Consider the following 21,658-nt stretch of genomic DNA (forward strand, 5'->3'; position numbering starts at 1 on the left):
AGTTCAAAGTTTTTTTCTTTTTTTGGTGTTTCTGCAGTTGTGGCGCGCGCCTCAGGTTCCAGCTACTCGGGAGGCTGAGGCGGGAGGATTGCTTGAGCCTGGGAAGTTGAGACCAACCTGGGCAACATAGCGAGACCCCGTCTCAGGAAAAGAGAGGGAGAAAGGAAAGGAGTGGAGTTATTGGTCAAAGAGTATGTTCCCTTTCTTTCCAGAAAGATTTTGTGCCTGCATTCCTGTAGGGACTCCCTGTGTCTGCCCCTACATTCATACTCTTGCCATTATTGTGTGCCACTGTCTTGTTTAATTTTCGCCAATTCAGTGACTTTGTAAACATATCTTTTAATTTACTAGTAAAGCTTAACTTTTCAAATGTATTTACTGTCCACTTGTACCTCTTCTTTTGGACTAGAAAGTTGGTGGCCTGTATTCTAGTCCTTGTCGTTGTAACAGGAAGTGCAACTGTAAGCAAGCTAGTTTGTAAAATGACGGGGTTGGATTAAGCCCCTTGTACCTCAGCATTTTATGATTTGTTTATGGAATTGTAGTTTTCACACACACTCTTAACTGATCTGTTTGCCATGTAATCAGGTGCACCTAGAATCTTTAAGCCAGGTTTTGTAATAATATAATGTACACAATAAACGACTGTTTAAAATGTGTAACAACACATGCAAGAAATAATATGCTGCCATGACAAAGAATATGGATGTTTTCTATATAGAGGTATGGGGCAATTTTCATAGGTTAGGTTTGAAATAATGAAAAGTGCAGAAGAGTAGATAAAGTGTGTGCGCTGAACATCTGCCATTGGTCCCTCCACAGCCATTCTTCATTCTCCTCTAGACTGCTCTGGGATGGGGAGGTTTGCCTGCCTCAACAGGCCCCTGCCCTCTGGTTCCAGTTGAAGTCAGCCAGTGGTTTCACGAGCAGAGGTCGGAGGGAGGGAGGAGAGTGGCCGCAACACTTAACAGCAGGCCACCCTCCTATACACTGTCCTCTCCACTCACCTCTTTTTGCCACACAATTCTTAAAACTGCTTCCTCCCATGGCTCCTTCCTCCCATGGCCTAAGGATGGGTATAGCATCCCGGTGTTACTAGCCCCAAAGTAGTACACTTTACCCTGTTGTTTTTCTACAACTGCCTTCATTAAACTGCTTTCAAATTACCAAAGTTGAGAGTGTCATTGCTTTCTTGCTGAAACAGTGATAGAATAGGCTATCTTTTAGGGGGAGAGAGAGGGAGAGAAAAAATGTAGGAACAAATATTTGTATTTTTTTGTGAATGCATAACAAAACTCTGAAAAATACATGAGAAACTAATGAAAGCACTTATCTGGCCCGGGGGAGGGAGCAATGAAAACAGGGCACAAGGAGCAGGGACAAGGAGAGGGAAACTCCACGATATTACCTTTCTATGAGGTTTCTTTTATACCATGTGAATGCATTAGCTACTCTGTGGATTAATTTTTTTTAATGAGGGCTCACACAATCTAAACTATCTTTAAACTTTGCACCTTTATTTCAGGAGTGACAGGATTCACATTTGGGTTGTCTCAGGATGAGCTTCCTGCTGCCCAAGCTGACTAGCAAAAAGGAAGTAGACCAGGCGATCAAAAGTACTGCTGAGAAGGTGTTGGTTCTCAGGTTTGGAAGAGATGAAGATCCTGTCTGTCTGCAGCTAGATGATATTGTAAGTGACTGTCTCAGTGGTTCTTATTAACAATCTGTATTCTTACTTCAGCATCTGAATAGTACATGAGAGGCAGTAGTCAGGGTTGGGTATATGGCTGCTCATTTAGTTCACTAAGAGCTGATTGTGTGCCTGCTCTGAGCCAAACCCCCAAATCTGTGTGTGCTGAATCTGTCTTGGATGTCCTTACCCACTAGAAGCTGTCAATGTTGTTTCACCAACAAGGCAATGGAAGAGCAAAAAACTATTAACAAGCATCTGTGAACACTATCTTTTCAGTGCTTACAATAGTAAGATAATAGTAGCCCCATTTGCCAGTGGGAGAAAAAATGCCAGAGAGGTCAAGTAACGTCCCACAGGCACAGATCCACTATATTGCAGAGCTGAGATTTGAACTCAGTTTTCTGTAGCTGCAAATAATCTGGTCTCGTGTGCTGCCTCCAGTATGTGCCTGATGCAGAGAGACCTAACCCAAAACTAAGACCTCTTAGCACCATTTCTACTGCTGCCATCCCGTGTAAGAGCTGAGCGTACAAATCCACATTTCCGTGGTTACAATGAGGGTGTGATGTGTTAGCCCTGGGGAAAAAAGGACCAGAGGATTCTACCCTCAGCTGTAGGGAGGAGGAAATACCACAGAAGTCGGTAATGTAGACACTGAAGCCACACTGCCAAAGTTCAAATCCCCGCCCTACTGCTTAGGAGCTGTATGACCTGGGGCAAATTACCTCCCTGTGCCTCAGTTTCCCTATCTATAAAATGAGGACTCTAGTAGCATATACCTTTTAAGAATGTTGTAAGGATTAAATGGGTTAACAAATGTTAAGCACTTAGGACAGTTACCACATAGTAATGTCATGTAAGTGTCTGTTACTAATTATTATGATTTTCATTTCTGGGAGGATTGGGAGGAAGGAGACATTAGGGAATTTCAGTATCCATATTACATATTTCTAAGTTGTGTTGTTTTAAATGAGCATGGGTTACTTTTATAAAAACATTCAAAGAAGGAAATTAAAGGAAGAAAGAGATTCACAGTTTTCCCCAAGGATTTCTACGGTTAGCTCTTACACAGGATGGCAGCAGTAGAAATGGCCAGAAGAGGTCTTAGTTCTGGGTTAGGTCTCTTTCTGCAATGAATAAACAAGAATACTCCCATGCTGTCACCCTCCTAACCTCATGCAGTTTCCCAAGGTTCCTTCCTCACCCCGTCTGCAGGGAATGAGACTGTGGAGGATGGGGTTACCTTGTGTCTAATGTGGGAGCCACAAGGGCTGCATTGTTGGCCCAGGAGTTTTTTTCAAACAAAATACTCTGTTGTAGTAACAAGATTCACAGAAGAAACATTAGCTGCCTCTCATATTGTAACTTTCGTCTCTCTCATTTGCAGCTTTCTAAGACCTCTTCTGACTTAAGTAAAATGGCTGCTATATACCTGGTAGATGTAGACCAAACTCCAGTTTATACACAGTATTTTGACATCAGTTATATTCCGTCTACTGTCTTTTTCTTCAATGGGCAGCATATGAAAGTGGATTATGGGTAAGTGCAGTTGATCTGAAGTTATTGCAACCTTGTAAGTTTCCTTTGGTAAGCAGTTTCAGTGGCTTGCCTATTTGCATGTGATGTTGACTCTGTGAGTCTTGTATCAGCACTGTTTCCTCAATTGATGCACTCTCTAATTTTTTATGCAAAGCCTTGCTACAAAATGACAGTGTTTCAGGTATGATTGTCAAATTTTATTTATTTTTTTAATTAAAAATATGGTGCATACACATGGTTTGTCAAATTTTAATTTCCAACTTAAGTATGAAGAAATAGTACAGTTTGCGAAGCACTACCATCCATGTCTATAAAATATAAAATAGCTATGTTAACTAAATCAAGAGCTCTTAAAATTTTCCCAGAAATTTCATTTGAAACAAAATACATAGTTGTTCTTAAACTTTTGGACTGGTTGGCCAGGCGCGGTGGCTCAAGCCTGTAATCCCAGCACTTTGGGAGGCCGAGACGGGTGGATCACGAGGTCAGGAGATCGAGACCATCCTGGCTAACACAGTGAAACCCCGTCTCTACTAAAAAATACACAAAACTAGCCGGGTGAGGTGGCCGGCACCTGTAGTCCCAGCTACTCGGGAGGCTGAGGCAGGAGAATGGTGTGAACCCGGGAGGCGGAGCTTGCAGTGAGCTGAGATCCGGCCACTGCACTCCAGCCTGGGCGACAGAGCGAGACTCCATCTCAAAAAAAAAAAAAAAAAAAACACTTTTGGACTGGTGAGTGGCATTTATAAAAGAAGCATTCCTTCCAGCAAACTAAGATGTGCTTCTCTCTTGCAAAGTTTCCTGCTTTTCGCCATTCAGAGAATTTTAAGTCATTCTTCAGCAAAGCCTGTCAAGAATAAGTAACATGAAGTCTTATTTAATGCCTTCCACTCCATCCAGTTACCATCTCAATACTTAATATTGATGATTGGATACATCCATGATTCTGACCATTTCTACTGTGGTTGAGGTGTCCACTTATCTAGATCTGTGTACCCTTTTTGTCTTTATTTGAAAGTGTGTGGGATATCTGTTTTAAAGTGCTTTAGGCTGGGCACAGTGGCTCACGCCTGTAATCCCAGCACTTTGGGAGGCTGAGGCAGGCGGATCATTTGAGGTCAGGAGTTCAAAACCAACCTGGCCAACATGGTGAAACCCCATCTCTACTAAAAATACAAAAATTAGCCGGGTGTTGCCAAGCGTGATTGGGCGCGGTGGCTTACACGTGTAATCCCAGTACTTTGGGAGGCCGAGGCAGGCGGATCACGAGGTCAGGAGATCGAGACCATCCTGGCTAACACACTGAAACCCTCTCTCTACTAAATATACAAAAAATTAGCTGGGCGTGGTGGCAGGTGCCTGTAGTTCCAGCTACTCTGGAGATTGAGGCAGGAGAATGGCGTGAACCCAGGAGGTGGAGCTTGCAGTGAGCCAAGATCGCACCACTGCACTGCAGCCTGGGCAACAGACTGAGACTCCGTCTCAAAAGAAGAAAAAAGTTAGCCGGGCATGGTCATGGGCGCCTGTAATCCCACCTACTCAGGAGGCTGAGGCAGGAGATTCTCTTGAGCCTGGGAGGTGGAAATTGCAGTGAGCAGAGATCACACCACTACACTCCAGCCTGGGGACAGCAAGACTCCATATCAAAACAACAACAATAACAACAACAAAAAACACAAAATATTTTAAAGCTGTTTATTCTACTGGAACACAGTTGATGTAAGTATTAACTTGGGACAATGTTTTAAGGGGGCCAGTTCAACATTATGTATCAAATACTTTAAAGTGTTTACACTTTTTAACCCAGTAATTACACTTCCAGGACTTTAATATGATGTTGTAGATGCAGATTTAACAACTGAAAGAAATACATGTTAGCTAGAAAAAAGCATATTACTGAATAATTTGTATGACATAATTTCCAGTGTTGGGAAAAAAGAAGTATGTATCTGCATGCACACACACACACACACACACACACACACATTGGAAGGATGTACACTGAAAAGTGACCTCTGGCCTCATCGGTGATTTTGTTTCTTTCTTTAAAATTTTTATAGTAACGTACCTGATGTTTGAGATACTTTTCTTAAAAAAATAATTTTTTAATACCTACTACTCAAAAGTATAAGCGACTAGAACTTAAAGGCCGTGAGTACTGAATGGGCTTTGCACGGTGCCCAGGCAAAAACAACAGCAAACACAGAAACACTGTACATTCCAACACTTGGTGATATGAGAAGTGATAAAAATAGATTTTGTGATTACGATAGATTTGAAGCTGAAGCTTTTCACGTGACAGCTTTCATGCTAGTGGCCCACAGCACTGGGTTTAGTCATTTACTAAATGGAAAAAAATGATTGAAAAAAATGTTGGGCTTTATGTCTGAAGTCTCATTGACAAGAAGAAAATAACAAAGCTGTTGTTCATTTTGTTTATCCTGAAAGTCTTCCACAAGTGATTATTCAAAGTTCTTAGAGCAGTTGTTTCTCTTCTATGGTGTCTAGATCTCCAGATCACACTAAGTTTGTGGGAAGCTTCAAAACCAAACAAGACTTCATAGATTTGATTGAAGTAATCTATCGAGGAGCAATGAGGGGGAAGCTTATTGTCCAAAGTCCTATTGATCCCAAGAATATTCCCAAATATGACCTTCTCTATCAAGACATTTAGTACATTAACTGATGTCAAAGATGAAGAAAAAGGCACATCTTGACAAGTACCTGAATCCAGCTGTGCTGTTTCTGAAGTCCTTTGGAAACGTGTCCCAGACGAGAAGAGGTTATACTTGCATGTAGAAAACCTGGCCCCTGAGGAGAAAACCCCGCTGGTTCTCTGATGACCTGGGATGCCTGTCTACTCCCTGCAAGCCTAGAGCAGCCAAGTCATTGGTGTTCATTTTCCCCACGGTGATTTTTGTAACTTCTCTTTCTAATGTTTTTCTTTATTCCTTTAATACAGAGTCCTCCAAAACATTGGCTAGTACAATTTGATTTAATCATGTTCATTTGATACACAAGTGAACTAGAAAGTCACTTCCCATAGAAGCAAAAGTACTTATTTTCTACCCTAGCTGGCTGCATGCCTGCACACACACATGCACACACTCTCACACTCTCACACACACACACCCCTTTGCCCATTTGTCCACTCATACATCCCTCATGCTTTCCCATCTCCAGTCTGTATTACTGTAGTTTCTCTTCAAATAAATAATTGAGCAGACAAGTTTTATTTTGGAGCCTTTTGGGTCTGACTTTTAAACATTGTCCTGGTTGGCTCTTTTTTTCTTTTTTTTTTTTTGAGATGCAGTTGCCCAGGCTGGAGTGCAGTGGTGCGATCTTGGCTCACTGCAAGCTCTGCCTCCTGGGTTCACACCATTCTCCTGCCTCAGCCTCCCGAGTAGCTGGGAATACAGGCACCTGCCACCGCGCCTGGCTAATTTTTTGTATATTTAGTAGAAATGGGGTTTCACTGTGTTAGCCAGGATGGTCATGATCTCCTGACCTCGTGATCTGCCCGCGTTAGCCTCCCAAGTGCTGGGATTACAGGCGTGAGCCACTGTGACTGGCCCATTTAATTATTTTTTATATTATAAAATTGAATATGAAAAATGAGAATTTGAACCTTCACTCTCCACCACTCTATTCAGGTAAAACAATGCATGAGCCACCCTTAGCAGGAGCAGGTTTTTCCCAGAAGCTGCTGCCTCTTCCTGAGGCAGAAAATTGTATTACTAAAGCTCAAAACTAAAAGAGATGTCAGCATTGTTAGAAAGAAATGTCACCCTTATGGGATTTGCCTGTTTTAATAACTTTGTGAGGAATTCTGACTCTTCCGGGGCGCCTGGTGCAACCGTGGGCAAATTACTGTCCCTCTTTATGGTTATTGAAACATTTATTAGAAGGAGAGGGCAGGCACAGAGCTGGAGAACCATGGTCGAGGCAGCTTGTGATCTGCCTAGCAGCCGCTGACCTCCTCGGCAGCAGAAGCCCAGTCCTGTTCAGAGCAGCACTGTCACTGCAAGTCCATCCCCCTTTGCCAGGGGTTCCATTCCACCCCTTTTCTGCAGGGAGAGGTGCCATGAGGCTTGCTTCTGGCTTATACAGGACAGAGGGAAGGCTGCTGGGCACTGCTTGTGTTCCTGCTGATAAAAGGAGGGAGTCACTCCAGGAATAAGACAAAACGAGAGGAGGAGGCCGTCACCTCTGTCCTCTTCCATCGTACACTTCCTGCCTCTGGTTTAAGCATGATGCATGGAGCTACAACAGCCATTTTAGGCCCATGAGGTAAAACATCGACATGCTAAGAAGAACAAAAAGAGCCCAATCCCTGATGTTATTGAACTCCTGCGTGAACTCAGCCTGCCTCCCTCAGATTTCTGTGAAAGAATAAAATTTCTTTTTGCCTAAGTCACTGTTAGTCGGGTTTTCTATTCTTCAGCCCAGTTTACACAGTATTTGAGGTATGGTGAGCACTCAGCCCACCAGCCAAAACTCAGAACCTGCATGCGCAAAATTCTCGTGTGTTCTTCCTCCTGTTAGAAATAAGTTCTCGGTGCTGCAGAGGAAGAGCAGCACTCAGAAGAAAAGTTTCTCCAAGTTTACTTTGCAGAAGGGTGCTGCCTGCGCCTGTAGCAGTCACAAGAGCACACCTAACAAAGGAGAACAGAGGTGTTTAACCCTAACGCAGTTCCTGGTTCTTTGTCTTTCCCCCATTGGCTGGGGTTGGACCGCACAGTCTAGGCTGACCCCAATTGGCTGTGTGCTTGAATCTTTCTCAAAAGGCACAGGGTAAAGGTTACAGGTTAAGATTTGGAGCAAGGCAGTTTACAGCCTATGACAAGAAAGTTGGATCTTTGAAGAGGAACCTTTCTTTTATTCTGACAATTTCCCCCTTTTTGTTTTTATAATTCTTCTTCTTCAAATTATTACTTAGTAAGATTTGGCTTTGTTGCTCTTCTTGATTGTCTAGGTAAAAGTTTATCTGAATATGGAGGGGGAGTGACAGAGGAGGTTTTAGTGAGAGCCGTTTCTACGAGTCTTTGAACTAACCCACGAACACAGTGTGTGATGCAACAGCCTACAAGGATGAGTGCACTTGTAACAATTGCAAGGGAAGTGAGGATAGAGGCCATAAGTCCTTTCCATTTACCAAGCCATCTTTCCAGTAAACCTGTGAAGGGGTCATCTGTTCCAGAATTTTCAGCCAGCTCATTTGCTAGGGTGTTGAGGCCTTGTAGAGCCTTGGTAATGGTTCCATCAGGAACTCTGTTATTTGGGATCAAAGTGCAACATTGGGGTCTGATGATGACACAAACTCTGCCTTTTTCTGCTAATATCATGTCAAGAGCTATCCTGTTTTCCCAGGCCATTTGGCTGGTGGGACCAAATTGCTCCGCTATCCCGTTAATGGCATCTCTGGTATAAATAACAAATCGTTGTTGATTGTCACATGTATAATTTATCCAATCTACGTTTTTGTTTATAGTAGACCACCAAAGTAAGACTGACTAAAACCCAGCAGCTATTTGATTTCAAGCTTTAAATTCATTGGCTACTCCTTGTGGTACTCCAATTGCCTCTATATAGACGTGGGGGTCGAAAGACCCTTGAGCTTCTTTTTTTTCCCAAGAGGGTGACTTTTTGCCAGACTGATGAAATGCCAGGGTGATAGAGATGGCCAATTGGATTAGAGCACAAGTGACACTCCAATTATTTGGCAGCGTACCCAGTAGAGGTCCTCCATAATACCACCGAACATCTGCTCGTGGATAGACGAGGGCAGTCTGATTGGTGAGCTATCGAAAAGGCTTGGATTCGCTGCATCCTGTTAGATTCCCGAAAAATGCCAAGTTTTCCCCCTGTTGCGAGAAACATGAGGTAAAATTGGCATGAGAGGCCAGGTACCGGATGGCCCTTGGGGGCTGACCCACAGAGCAGTCTTTGACTTTCAGGAAAAGCAGTGAGAGAGTGGTGCATGACTTACTACCCCAGGCTGGGAGATGCTGGAAGAGAGCTACCATACAGTCCATGCCCGGTTGGTTAGACCATCCAAACAGGAAAAGAACTATTTGGATTTCTGGCCTGCCTGTTGCACAGGTGTAATAGTCACTTTTATTTAAAGTGCACACTGAGTATTTGATCAATTTCAGCCAGGCATTTGTTTCTTGGTATCTGGTCTCAATAACCAGGGTGTGTTTTAGGTCTTTGACTTCCACTATGGCCACTTTAGTTTTGTCATTAGGTAATGGCAAGATAGTTGTTTGATTTGGAGGAGATCTTGGGGAAGGAAGGGGTGCTGGAGGGGTGACAAAACCAATCTCCAAGGACCCTATGGGGTCTTTCCCAGTAACATCTGCCCCTGTACCATAAAAGCGACTTAGGATGGGAATAGGGTTAGCGGAGATTGAAGTAGTAATAGAAATATGCACCGGGTTACGTCAGGTGTTGGCAGTTAAAGGAGTTATTTCGTTTAGTAAAATGGATATAAGGTTTTAGGGAGGTACAGCCTGCTGGGGAAGTCCAGCCTTGGGACTGAGTGGTCTAGCGAATATTGTACCAGGAATGGTAGGGTAGCCAATTATAGGGAATCTTACAAGGATCAGATTGAGGGTGGGGTGAGTACCAAAGGCAAAGATACTTTTCTGAAGAGGCTAGTTGCCTTTAACTTGGTAGGTCTCCGCAAGGTATGGCTAGGCAAGCATCAAACTCAACAGCTTGAGGGGAGGCTGATTTGGTTACATTAATAATGAAATGCCCCTGGGCAATTAGGAGGAAGAAGAGACAAATTAGACCTTTTGAATGTTAATTTTGAGGGAGTTGGTCCTGGAGTGGTGGTCCATGATTCCATAAGGGGTGGGGTCCTTTTTACCCGAGTGTGATGAGTCCACCCCTGTTCAGCTGTCGGGACTGCTGTTTCAGGTGTTAGGAGTATTAGATAGCGTCCCTCCCATGATGGTTCCAGTTTTTCTTTCTCCAGCTTTTGATGAGCACATAATCCCCAGGCTGATGTGGGTGTACTGGAAACTCTAGAGGTGGCGTTTGTGCTAAGAGGCCTTGGATCCTGAGGGAAGACAGGGTGGAAGACAGACAGCATATATAGTTTTTAAGAAATTGATCTTTTGTTTCCAATGTGGGGATGTCAGTGGTGGAATTTAAGTATGGCAATCTGTAGAGCATTTCATAAGGGGACAGGCTGATATCTTTTCAAGGGGTGGTATGAATTCTTAGTACGGCGATAGGGAGGCAGTTCGTCCATGGCAGTCGGGTTTTGAAGATTAGTTTAGTTAGGTGATTTTTTTAGAGTTTGTTTCATTCTTTCTACTTTTCATAATGAGGGTGGGTGCCAGGGAGTATGGTATTCCCATTTTTTTTCTAGTGTCTGGGTTAATCCTTTAATGACCTGTGCAGTAAAATGGGTTCCATTGTCTGAGTCAATGTTCTCTATTAATCTGAATCTGGGTATGATGTCGTCTCTTGTGATACCTTACCCTGTTTTAATATGAATTGACTGTCCCTTAGCTGAGAAAGCCGGACAGACTCCGTTTGGCTCCTTCATTTGCAAGACATCAAGGGCTCCTTACCCACCCGCTTCCTCAAGGATTTAACTTGTGCAAGAACTCCCAGCACATCAAAGAGTGCAATTAACTGATAAGGTATTGTCGCAAACTATATCCACAGTTCCCAGGAATTCGCCCAGTTGATAGTACCTATAGCCCCCGCGTTTGTGTCCGATAGATGGCATCCAAGGCCCTCGCACCTGATGGATTTAAAGCCCCTGCACCTGGAACTGTTTGTTTTCCTGTAACCATTTGTCTTTTTGCTTGTTTTACTTCTGTGAGATTGCTTCAGCTTGATTCCCGCTCCCCTTTCTAAACCAAAGTATAAAAAAAAATCTAGCCCCTTTTTCAGGGCCGAGAGAATTTTGAGCACTATCCGTCTCTCGGTCACCAGCTAATAAAGGACTCCTGAATTCATGTTGAAGTGTGGCGTTTCTCTATAACTCGCTCAGTTACAACACTATTGGTACTTTAACTACATTATTGTCAGTTGCACTTGGCAGGTGAATGGCTTCCACCCAGTGAGTGAGATGGTCCATTATAACTAACAAATATTTGAGGCAGCCTATTTGGGGCATTTCAGTATAGTCTCTTTGGACACTTTGGAATGGCCTTAGCCCAGGATTTCTTCCCCCAAAGGGTGGTTTTTTTAAAGTTTGTTTATTGGTTTTTCTGCACACCATACAACTGTCTGTGACTTGCCTGGTAAGGGTATAAATCCCTATACACCTGTACGTTCTAAGGACTGCGTCACACATGGCTTGGGGACCCTAATGAATTCCTTGGTGAAGTTGTGCTAAGATTTCTCTCATTAGGGGCTTAGACAACATTTCTTTGTTACCTGGCAGTATCCATTTCACTTCTGAGTTTTCATTAGCCCCTATTTTCTTTAATTTTTATGTGGTTGGGAGAAGATGGGGGTTGCGGATGGGGAAGGGAGACAAGGGGTTAAATGGAAAATGGGTGCTTCTTGGGAAGCGAATCTCGAAAGAGGGACCTTTTTGGTGTCCTGGGACATAAACAATGACTGTATCCTCTGGTAGCTGAAGGTTTTCTAATACTTGCATGATTAACTCTTTGTGGACAAGGTTTTGGCCCTTGCTAGTAATAAGACCTCGTTCAGTCCAAATCTTCCCAAAGGTATGGGCCACTCCAAAAGCATATTTGGAATTGGTGTAAATATCCCTTCTCGATTCTGCAGATATTTTAAGGCTTGATTTAGTGCGAACAACTCACATGTTTAGTTAGACCAGTTACTGGGCAGTCTCCGTGATTCAACTTCTGTGAGAGTTTCTCCATCAACCACTGAGTAGCCATTATGTTTTTTCTCTTCAATTACCCAGGAGGAGCCGTCAACAGAGAAATGGTGCCCTGTTTTTAAAGGGGTCTCACTTAGATCAGGCCTTACTTTAGTCTGATGATTGATTAAGTCTAAGCTTTTGTGCTCAGGGTCTCCGGCATTTGGATTTCCTGTCAGGAAGGTGGTGGGGTTGGCCAGCTGCAGTGGCTCATGCCTGTAATCCCAGCATTTTGGGAGGCCGAGGTGGGTGGATCACCTGAGGTCAGGAGTTCAAGACCAGCCTGACCAACATGGAGAAACCCCATCTCTACTAAAAATACAAAAAAATTAGCCAGGTGTGGTGGCACATGCCTGTAATCCCAGCTACTCGGTAGGCTGAGACAGGAGAATTCACTTGAACCCGGGAGGCAGAGGTCATGGTGAGCCAAGTTGTGCCATTGTACTCTAGCCTGGGCAATAAGGGTGAAACTGTCTCAAAAAAAAAAAAAAGGCCGGGCGCGGTGGCTCAAGCCTGTAATCCCAGCACTTAGGGAGGCCAAGACGGGCGGATCACGAGGTCAGGAGATCAAGACCATCCTGGCTAACACAGTGAAACCCCATCTCTACTAAAAAATACAAAAAACTAGCTGGGCGAGGTGGCGGGCGCCTGTAATCCCAGCTACTCGGGAGGCTGAGGCAGGAGAAGGGCGTAAACCCAGGAGGCGGAGCTTGCAGTGAGCTGAGATCCAGCCACTGCACCCCAGCCTGGGCGACAGAGCGAGACTCTGTCTCAAAAAAAAAAAAAAAAAAAGGAAGGTGGCAGGGTTGAGCTCATTGTCAGTGGTTAGGGTTAAATCACCTTTTTCTAATAGGATAGCTTCATATTTTAGGATTCTTGAATCCGTAAGCTATCTCCCTGCTTTTTGGCCAAGAATGGTTTTAACCTGATGGGGTGTGCTTACAATGAGACTTCCCCCAAAGGGTATTTTTCTACTTTCTTTTGTCAATAAAGCAGTTGCTGCTATAGATTAGATACATTCAGGTCACCCATGGGTTACTAGGTCAAGAATACTTGATAGAAAGGCTGCGGGCTGGCGATGGCCCCCATGCTTTTGAGTGAGTACTCCTATAGCTGCCCCCTTGCTTATATTAGCAAAAAGGTGAAATGGCTGTTCTAAGGATGGCAGAGCTAAGACAGGGGCAGTTATAAGTAGATGTTTTAGTTTCTCAACTTGCTGGACTTCTTGTGGAGTCCAAAGAAAGGGGTCGGGCCCTTCTTGGGTGAGTTTTAGATATAGAGGCTTTGTCTTTAAGGCATAAGAGTCAATCCACAGGCAACAATTTCCAAGTAGCCCCAAGAATTTTCTAAGTTTTTGTTTTGTCTCAGGCAATGGCAAGGATATGATCCCTTGAATTTGTTCGGGCCGTATCTTCCGCTTCCCTTTGCTTGTTAAGTGCCTTGTGTATTTTACCTCGGGTTCTGCGAGCTGGAGTTTACTTTTTGGACCCATAACCGTTGTTTCCTTAGGAAATTTAGAATTGTGTTTACTTGGTCTTTGGTGCCTCCGGAAATGAGCAGGTCGTCCACATATTGGAGTAGACATAAGGATGATGAAAGAGTGAAATTCTCTAGGACTTGTTCCAAAATTTGACTGAATAGGTTTGGAGAGTCTGTAAACCCTTGGGGTAGAACTGTCCGTCGGTACTGTTGCTTCCAACTGGAGTGAGGGTCCTCCCATTCGAAAGCAAATACGTCCCAGCTATCCTCAGCTAAGGGGCAAGCCCAGAAGTCATCCTTGAGGTCTATTACTGTGAACCACTGGCGGTCATGAGGGATCTGGCTGATAATGGTGTAAGGGTTAGGAATGACAGGGTGGGTGGTCTGGACTATTTGGTTAATGGCTCAAAGGTCTTGTAGTAGTCGATATGACCCATCTGACTTTTTTATAGGCAGTATTGGAGTGTTGTAAGAGGACATACAGGGTTTAAGAAGTTCTTCCTGAAGGAGACCTTCGATTATGGGTTATAAACCTATTCTGCCTTTCAAGGAAATAGGGTACTGTTTTCTCTTTACAACTTCCCCAGGATTTCTTAATTTTACATGGATTGGAGAAACTTGTAATTTCCCCCAATTTCCTTCCTCTGACTATACATCAGAATGGATTTGGCTCTCCTCTAGGATTTAAAGTAAGTTTAAGGAAGTAGAGAATTTTCCTTGATTAACATATAGACCTATACCTAATTTTATCATTAAGTCCCTCCCGAACAGGTTTGTCCCTGCTTCTGGAATTAGCAGGAATTTGATGCTAGCTAATTAGTCCTGATACATGACTTTGCAGAAGCCCACAGGCTGAGGCCAGGAGGTGGTGCTGGGGAGGAAGGTAGAGAAGATGAGCGATCAAGAGAATGCCACAGCTTTTCTCTTACTGTTATTTTACCAGAAGCCACTTAATACAATCAGACAATTCTTTAAGAAAACTGGAGACTGCCTTCTTCTTCCAAGAAACTTGGTGCTAGGCCGGGCGCGGTGGCTCAAGCCTGTAATCCCAGCACTTTGGGAGGCCGAGACGGGCGGATCACGAGGTCAGGAGATCGAGACCATCCTGGCTAACACGGTGAAACCCCGTCTCTATTAAGAAATACAAAAAACTAGCCGGGCGAGGTGGTGGGCGCCTGTAGTCCCAGCTACTCGGGAGGCTGAGGCCGGAGAATGGCGTAAACCCGGGAGGCGGAGCTTGCAGTGAGCTGAGATCCAGCCACTGCACTCCAGCCTGGGTGACAGAGCGAGACTCCGTCTCAAAAAAAAAAAAAAAAAAAAAAAAAAAAAAAAGAAACTTGGTGCTAAAGAGAACTACAAGAGGAAAAGGTGTAAGTGACTGTGTTCTGAGAGGCGTTTTTTAAGCGTTTGGTGTATCCCGGTTTCTGGCTACTATCTCACAGGTTCTAGAATACAGGTCTTACTGGCCTACTAGCGCTAACCTGTTGAAGTTTATTGATGAATCTGCAGGGCGCCTGTGAGGAGAGCTTCAGAGAGATGGCCAGACCCTGGTGAGAGAGAGTGACATCAGTGTCGTTTTACACCCTGCAAAGGAGGGGCCGTGTTTTGGCATAAGAAGAAGGCACAGTGGTGATTGGTCAGGGTATTGAAGGCTTATAGCAAGAGAAAATTCATTAGAACAGCTTCTGTTTATCAGAGTTCCAGAACCTTTCTTCTGGGAGACCCTTGATAGCGTGACCTGCCATCAGGAGAGGAGGCTCAGCCAGCTTGCATTTGATTCCTGGCGAAGGGTGGGTTTGTTCCAAGTAGGAAAAGCAGCTTGTACTGAGGCAGGGACTCTACCTCCCACTCTTTACAGAGTCCCGGAAGGTTATTGCTGATAGGGACATTACTCTGGCTCAAGTCCTTCATGGAAGAGACCAGGAACTGATGGCCAGGAAGCCTAAATTACTTAGCAAATGTTTGGGCCAAGCTGTGATTTGGACCCAGCACATCCAGAGATCCTGCCTTTACATCATCGTCTTTTGTTTTCCAGAGTGCTGGTAGGTTAGATCCCAAACTCTGAAGTACTGTCTGTGTCAAAACACTTTCTCCCCATCCCACTTTGAACTAGCCTCTTCCTCAGCAGGCCACGCCTTTTCTCCTAATTCACTTTGAAGAGGCAACAGCATGCAGTGAAAAGAGCTCTGAGTTTGTATCAAACAGGGCTGGGTTCAAAGTTCTGCTTCATTGTTTCATGGCTATGTAATCTTAAGCAACTCACTTACCATCTCTGAGTCTCTGTTTCCTTCTCTGTAACACAAGGACAACAGTTGCCTTTCTGGGGCCTAGCATTCAATAGGCACTCAGTCAGTGAGCATGATTCCCTAAGGTGGAAGAGTTTGTATCACCTTGGGGATTTCCAGTGGGTTTGGGGTGTTCTCTTCCATAATCCCAGTAGACTCTATACCTTCTGGCTACCCTGGACCATAAAGGAGTGAATAAAGAAGTCTCAAGACTGAACACAACACAGAAATGAGTCAAAAGAAAGCTCTTTATTGATTGACTCAGCAACGCAGGGCTGGCACCCATCAGCTTCAAACCACATCTTATCCCGTCCACTCTTGTCCATTCCCGTCCACTTTGTCCTCTTCCAGGCTGGAATCTTGCTTTCAGGCAAGGGCTTCCGGCCAGGCTTGCATTAGTTCTCGGCTATGGTTTTCTGAACCCAGTCCTGGATGGAAGTCACCTTCACATACACACCATACTTAGCCACACCACAGCTCTTATCAAAGCTTAGGATCCCAGCCGCATACCAGGTATCCTCCTCCATGTCGTGAACGGCAAAGGCAGTGCCCGCATCGCCATAGCAGGTGTCTTCCTGGTACTTAGACATGCCGGCACAGAAGGTGTGTTCATTCAGTATGGGCTGCTCCCCTACAGGGCTCTTCGGTGCCTTCCTTTTGGGGCATTTGCTGCCTTCATAGTGCTTTATGCAATTGTATTGGTCAGCCACAGGCAGCATGACATACTTCAGATGGTCAGTAAATTTAAAATTGGCATTTCGCCCCCAGCCAGACACGTAACCCACACGCCCTACTTCTGCATAATCCTTTGAAGGTAGGCAGATGGGCATCACTCTCTCATTAACAGGCACCTTCTGTTTGAGTTTGATGAGCCCAATATCTACCTGGGAGTAGTTAGGGTGTAGAACCACCTTCTCAATCTCTACAAGCTGCTTTTTCCCCACATAGAGTGTGTAAAGTAGGGGCAATGTCTTTCGCTGTTGCATTTTCTGAATGGTTCAGGAAGAGATTTTTAGCCGTGGTCAGCAGCCATTGTTCATTGATCAGCGTGGCCCCTGTGGTGAGATTATGGCGGGAAACCATCTTAGCCTGCCAGGGAAAGCTGCCTTTGGCATCCAGGTGTCCACCCAGGATCCGCTGCACTGCGTCTGCCGGATTCTTGGGCTTCCCACACACTGTCAAGGAGAGCAAGACACTCGTGAGTGGAAATGTGCAAGAGCCTTTCCATCTGAGAAAGAGGAGTAAAAGCATGGGCGGCTGTCACTGCTGCGTAAACTAGAAAGATTTAAATGCTTTGCCCTTATCACCTGCTCATCTCATTCCCAATAGTTGCAGTTCTAAAATAATTTTTTAAATTGTTTACATTACAAAAAACTCTATTTCTAACTAAGGAAATTAGAAATACTGAGTTTTTTGAGCCCTCGCTGGTGAATTATATTTAAGCGGTTATCCCAACAGAGGAATTTTCACAATTCCCTGAAATTCATTGAAAGGTCTAGGGGCCAGACGTGGTGGCTCACGCCTGTAATCCCAGCACTTTGGAAGGCCGAAGCAGTTGGATCACCTGAGATCAGGAATCAGCACCATCGCACTCCGGCCTCGGCAACAAAAGCAAAACTCTGTCTCAAAAAATAAAAAACAAAGAAAAAGAAGAAGAAAGGGCTAGGAACTATAATAATTCATTATCTCTGAAGAAAGAGGAATCTAGAGCAACATTGACTGGAGCTCAGATTTTGTAGATGTTGCAGTTAATATGAGGCAGGTTGGGAGTTCTGCACCACTCACAGCAGAAGAGGCTGGGCCTTTGCCTCTGGTTCTTAGAGGGAAAGCAGAGAGCAACAACTCTTACTAATAACGAGAAGCAGCAGTCCCAGCCCACGTCCATTTTTAGGCTTCCATGGATTAAGATTGTATGTTATCCCTTGACTTGTTCTCCCTGGAGCTTGCTTCTCTTTAGACCCAGGGCTCTCTAGCAGGTTCTCTGTATGCACAGGCTCTCCTGATCTGTGGGCAGTGTAGACAGTGGATTCAGCCAGTGCCCTTCAGGCCCCAATAAACAAGACCCTTGGTGACCTTTAGGGAGTCATCACCTAACTGCTTAAGTCTCTCCCTGGCCAGCTGCGGTTCTCCCACATCCCTCCTCTTGGCTCTTGTGTGCTCAGAGGAAGCCGCACTGGAAGGCTGTGCCTCTAGGACGTTCCCACCCAGAAGTCTGACTGCACTGGTAAAGTGCTCAGCACCCACCTGCTTCACATTCAGGAAGTTTATCTCCAACAGCCTTATTTGTCCACTGCTTCTCATTGTTTAAGGTGTACACTCCTGAAACAAAAGGCAAGAAATGAGCCAAAGGCAAAGTCAAGTCTGCACCCAGAGCAGAATGAGAAGGCATGCATTTAAGGAGAAGAGTTAAAAAGAAGAAGAAGAAGAAAGGGGGCAGATAGGAAGGGAGAAAGGAGAGAGAATATGAGGAGGAGGGAAAGAGTGCTGTGCTGGAAACCAAGTGCCTGGACTCCAGTTACGCCCAGCAGAACACACTGTGGTCACGTTGGTCACAGCCAGGCAGCACACGGAGGGCTCGGGGTTCAAATCCTGACTGCGTCTTACAGGCTGCCTGAATTTGGGCAAGAGACTCAACCTGTCTGTGCCTCTGTTTGCTTATCAGCAAAGAAAGAATGACAACCTCTATTCTGACGGGTACTGTGAGGACTAAGTGAGCAAATAAATATGAAGCACTTAGAGCAGTGCCAGGACAGCAAGACTCACTAGGTAAGGGTCACCTGGCGTCATCAGCGTTCCTCCTTTTCCCACATCTCCCGCTGGAGATGGAAATCTGACTCTGAGATAAGTAGGCTGCATGGCATGGCCTCCCCTTAACAAAACAGAAAACTTGAGACTGACAAAAGTTCATCTGCCCAAAGGGCCACAGCTACTGACAACAAAACACTTATTAGAATCTAAATCTCCTGGCTCCAAGGAGAGCAATGAACTTTCTGGTGAATCACCCCAGCGCCGCCCATCATGGAAATGTCAGAGCAGGGGTTGTATGTAGGGCACAGAGAGACAGTTGTCCACGTCTTACCATCTCCTTCTGTGCGCAGCCTGTAGTAGTTCTTACACTGGTAGCGAACCAAGTGCTCCACGTAGCCATTTGCGATCATAGGGGGCTTCAGGAAGCTGTCATCTGCAAAGAGAGAGAAGCAAGAGAGTTTACTATTTGGAAATTGTTCCCAGAGACCTATGAAAAATCAGATGAGGCCAGGCGCGGTGGCTCAAGCCTGTAATCCCAGCACTTTGGGAGGCCGAGGTGGGTGGATCACGAGGTCAGGTGGTCAAGACCATCCTGGCTAATACGGTGAAACCCCATCTCTATTAAAAATACAAGAAAATTAGCCGGGCGTGGTGGCAGGCGCCTGTAGTCCCAGCTACTCGGGAGGCTGAGGCTGGAGAATGTCATGAACCCGGGAGGTGGAGCTTGCAGTGAGCCGAGATCGTGCCACTGTACTCCAGCCTGGGCGACAGAGCGAGACTCCGTCTCAAAAAAAAAAAAAAAAAAAAAAAAAATCACATGAGAGGAAGCTGCTCTGCACATCAATCTCCTTCTGCCCCAAATAGAAGCCAACAGAAGTGCACGCTCCCCTCATTTCTGGCAGGAACCCTAATGTTCCTGGCAGTCCTGAAAGCTCAGAGGTCAGGATAAGAAGGGGAAACTTTCTTCTCTCAAAAAAAGAATGCAGACCCGAGAGGGTAAGAGTGGGATGCGGCAGTGCCAGGGATGCATGCTCCTACCCAACCAAAGACTGACCTGGGATATCCGTGACATCATTGCCTGAGTACAGTGCAAAAAGCTGTCGTCCCCAGAGCAGGAGGGAAATGACAGCTCCCAGGTCAATGCAGAGAGAAAACAAGAAGGAGTGGAAAGCTGGTCTCCCTGCTTCACAGCACATGCATGCATCCACACACACATGCATGTACCCACACACGCATGCGCGCGCGCACACACACACACACACATGCATACACACACACTCCTCCCACTAATCAGCCAGAAAAGAAAATCGATATATGGAAGTGCCAGGACCAAGAAGTTTGCCCCCGCCCCCTCACACAGATGCTTTAGCAGCAACTTCTGAGCATACCATGCTTCCAGCAAGCTCTGTCATGCTGGGAATTCTGCAGAAGCTTCAGAGAGGGATAGAAGGGTACATAGGTAGGAGGGGGCCTCAGTTTCTGACCGCAGTCAGGAAAATACGTTGGCAATAATGCAGGAGCCCTCCAGGAAAGAGAAACCTCCCTCAGGCACCCCAAAGATACTGGTAATGAAATGTAGATAACTCAAAGATGGGAACACAGGGCTTAGTATGCTATTCCCTCTACTTCTTGAAATTTTCCATAATCAAAGGTTCCTTAAATATATAATTGTTGAAAACAAATGCTTGGTGCCCCAAAGAAGAACTAGCACTGAGACAAAGGACAAAGGGTCTCTCAGCAAGGCAAATTTAATTTTGCAGAAGGTTGCTCCTCATAGGTTCGGTCGCCACAAAAGCACCACGAACAAAGGAAAGCAGAGGTTTTTATCTCTAACGCCGCTTGTCCCTGCTACTGTGTCCTGACTTCACTGGCTAGAGTTGGACTGCACAATCCCTAAGTTGAACCCGGTTGGCTAACTTGAAAAGTGCAGGAATGTGACTACACCAGTGGGAAGGTGGGAAGATCAACTTTGCCAGGAGAAGCCGTTGTGATGGGAGGGGTAACTCACAGAGTGGGTAGCAGATGTGGAATGTGGGCTCTATAGATAATGACTGGTGGGAAGATTGTTTACCAGGGCAGGGGGAACACAGAGAGTAAGGAAGTCTGGCCTTGAAAGCAGGGAGCAAAGGACAAGGAAACTTCAGCAAGCTAAACCTTTGAAGAAGAATTTCTTACTGTATTTAACAATCCCCCCTTTAAATATTTTATAGTATTTTTTCTTTAAACCCTTTTAACATAGTTTGGCTCTGTTATTCTACTTGGTCTTCTAAAAAAGCTCACTGGAATAAGGAGGAGGATGATTGAGGGAAGTTTTGGGGAGAGCTGTTTCAATAAGCTTTTGTATTAATCCTCAGACACAGGGTATGACACAGCATCCTACAAGAATAAGCAACCCTATTCTGATGGCAGGAGACATGAGGATTGAGAACACTAGTCCCTTCCATTTGCCGAACCAGTTTCCCATTAAATTTGTGAAGGGGTCGTTTAGTCCAGAATTTTTAGCTAGCTCATTTGATAAGGCAGTAAGACCTTGTAGTGCTTTTGTTATGGTCAGAGCAGTATTATTAGGGGTAAAATATAGCATTGGGTTCCGATAATGACACAAACTCCACCCTCTTTCGCTAGTATCATGTCTAATGCTATCTTATTTTCCCAGGCCATTTGACTGGTGGGTCCTAATTGTTCAGCTGTCCCTTTAAGAGCATCTCTAGTATAATTAACAAATCGTAGGCCGGGCGCAGTGGCTCACGCCTTTAATCCCAGCACTTCGGGAGGCCGAGGCAGGCAGATCACCTGAGGTCGGGAGTTTGAGACCAGCCTGACCAACATGGAGAAACCCCGTCTCTACTAAAAATACAAAATTAGCCAGGTGTGGCGACGCATGCTTGTAATCCCAGCTACTCGGGAGGGTGAGGCAGGAGAATTGCTTGAACCCAGGAGGCAGAAGTTGTGGTGAGCCTAGATCACGCCATTGCATTCCAGCCTGGGCAACAAGAGCAAAACTCCATCTAAAAAAAAAAAATCGTCGTTGGTTGTAATAAATGTAGTTTATCT

At 45.0% G+C, this 21,658-nt stretch overlaps 2 protein-coding genes across 11 annotated transcripts in view; one reads left to right on the forward strand and one right to left on the reverse strand.

Moving 5' to 3' along the window:
- TXNL4B (thioredoxin like 4B) overlaps window positions 1-21,658 on the forward strand; it is a 67,015-nt gene that overhangs the window by 1,400 nt on the left and 43,957 nt on the right. For 4 of the 10 annotated variants that reach the window (XM_050772796.1, XM_050772800.1, XM_050772798.1 and 1 more), the window contains exons 2-4: window positions 38-191; window positions 1,526-1,690; window positions 3,081-3,232. In XM_050772796.1, coding sequence (XP_050628753.1) covers window positions 1,559-1,690; window positions 3,081-3,232 — 284 coding nt within the window. In that variant the 5' untranslated portion in view covers window positions 38-191; window positions 1,526-1,558. Of the gene's footprint in view, window positions 1-37; window positions 192-1,525; window positions 1,691-3,080; window positions 3,233-5,740; window positions 7,646-21,658 lie in introns of those variants that run through there. The other 6 variants (XM_050772801.1, XM_050772803.1, XM_050772804.1 and 3 more) reach the window with 6 other exon arrangements.
- Window positions 16,090-19,872, reverse strand: LOC126943749 (haptoglobin-like). The gene is given in 5 exon segments (XM_050772776.1): window positions 16,090-16,809; window positions 16,811-17,031; window positions 18,101-18,175; window positions 18,936-19,037; window positions 19,659-19,872. Coding segments are annotated over 5 exon segments (1,170 nt in total). The 3' UTR covers window positions 16,090-16,251.

This window comes from Macaca thibetana, chromosome 20 (genome assembly GCF_024542745.1).
Source record: "Macaca thibetana thibetana isolate TM-01 chromosome 20, ASM2454274v1, whole genome shotgun sequence".
Classification (NCBI taxonomy): domain Eukaryota; kingdom Metazoa; phylum Chordata; class Mammalia; order Primates; family Cercopithecidae; genus Macaca; species Macaca thibetana.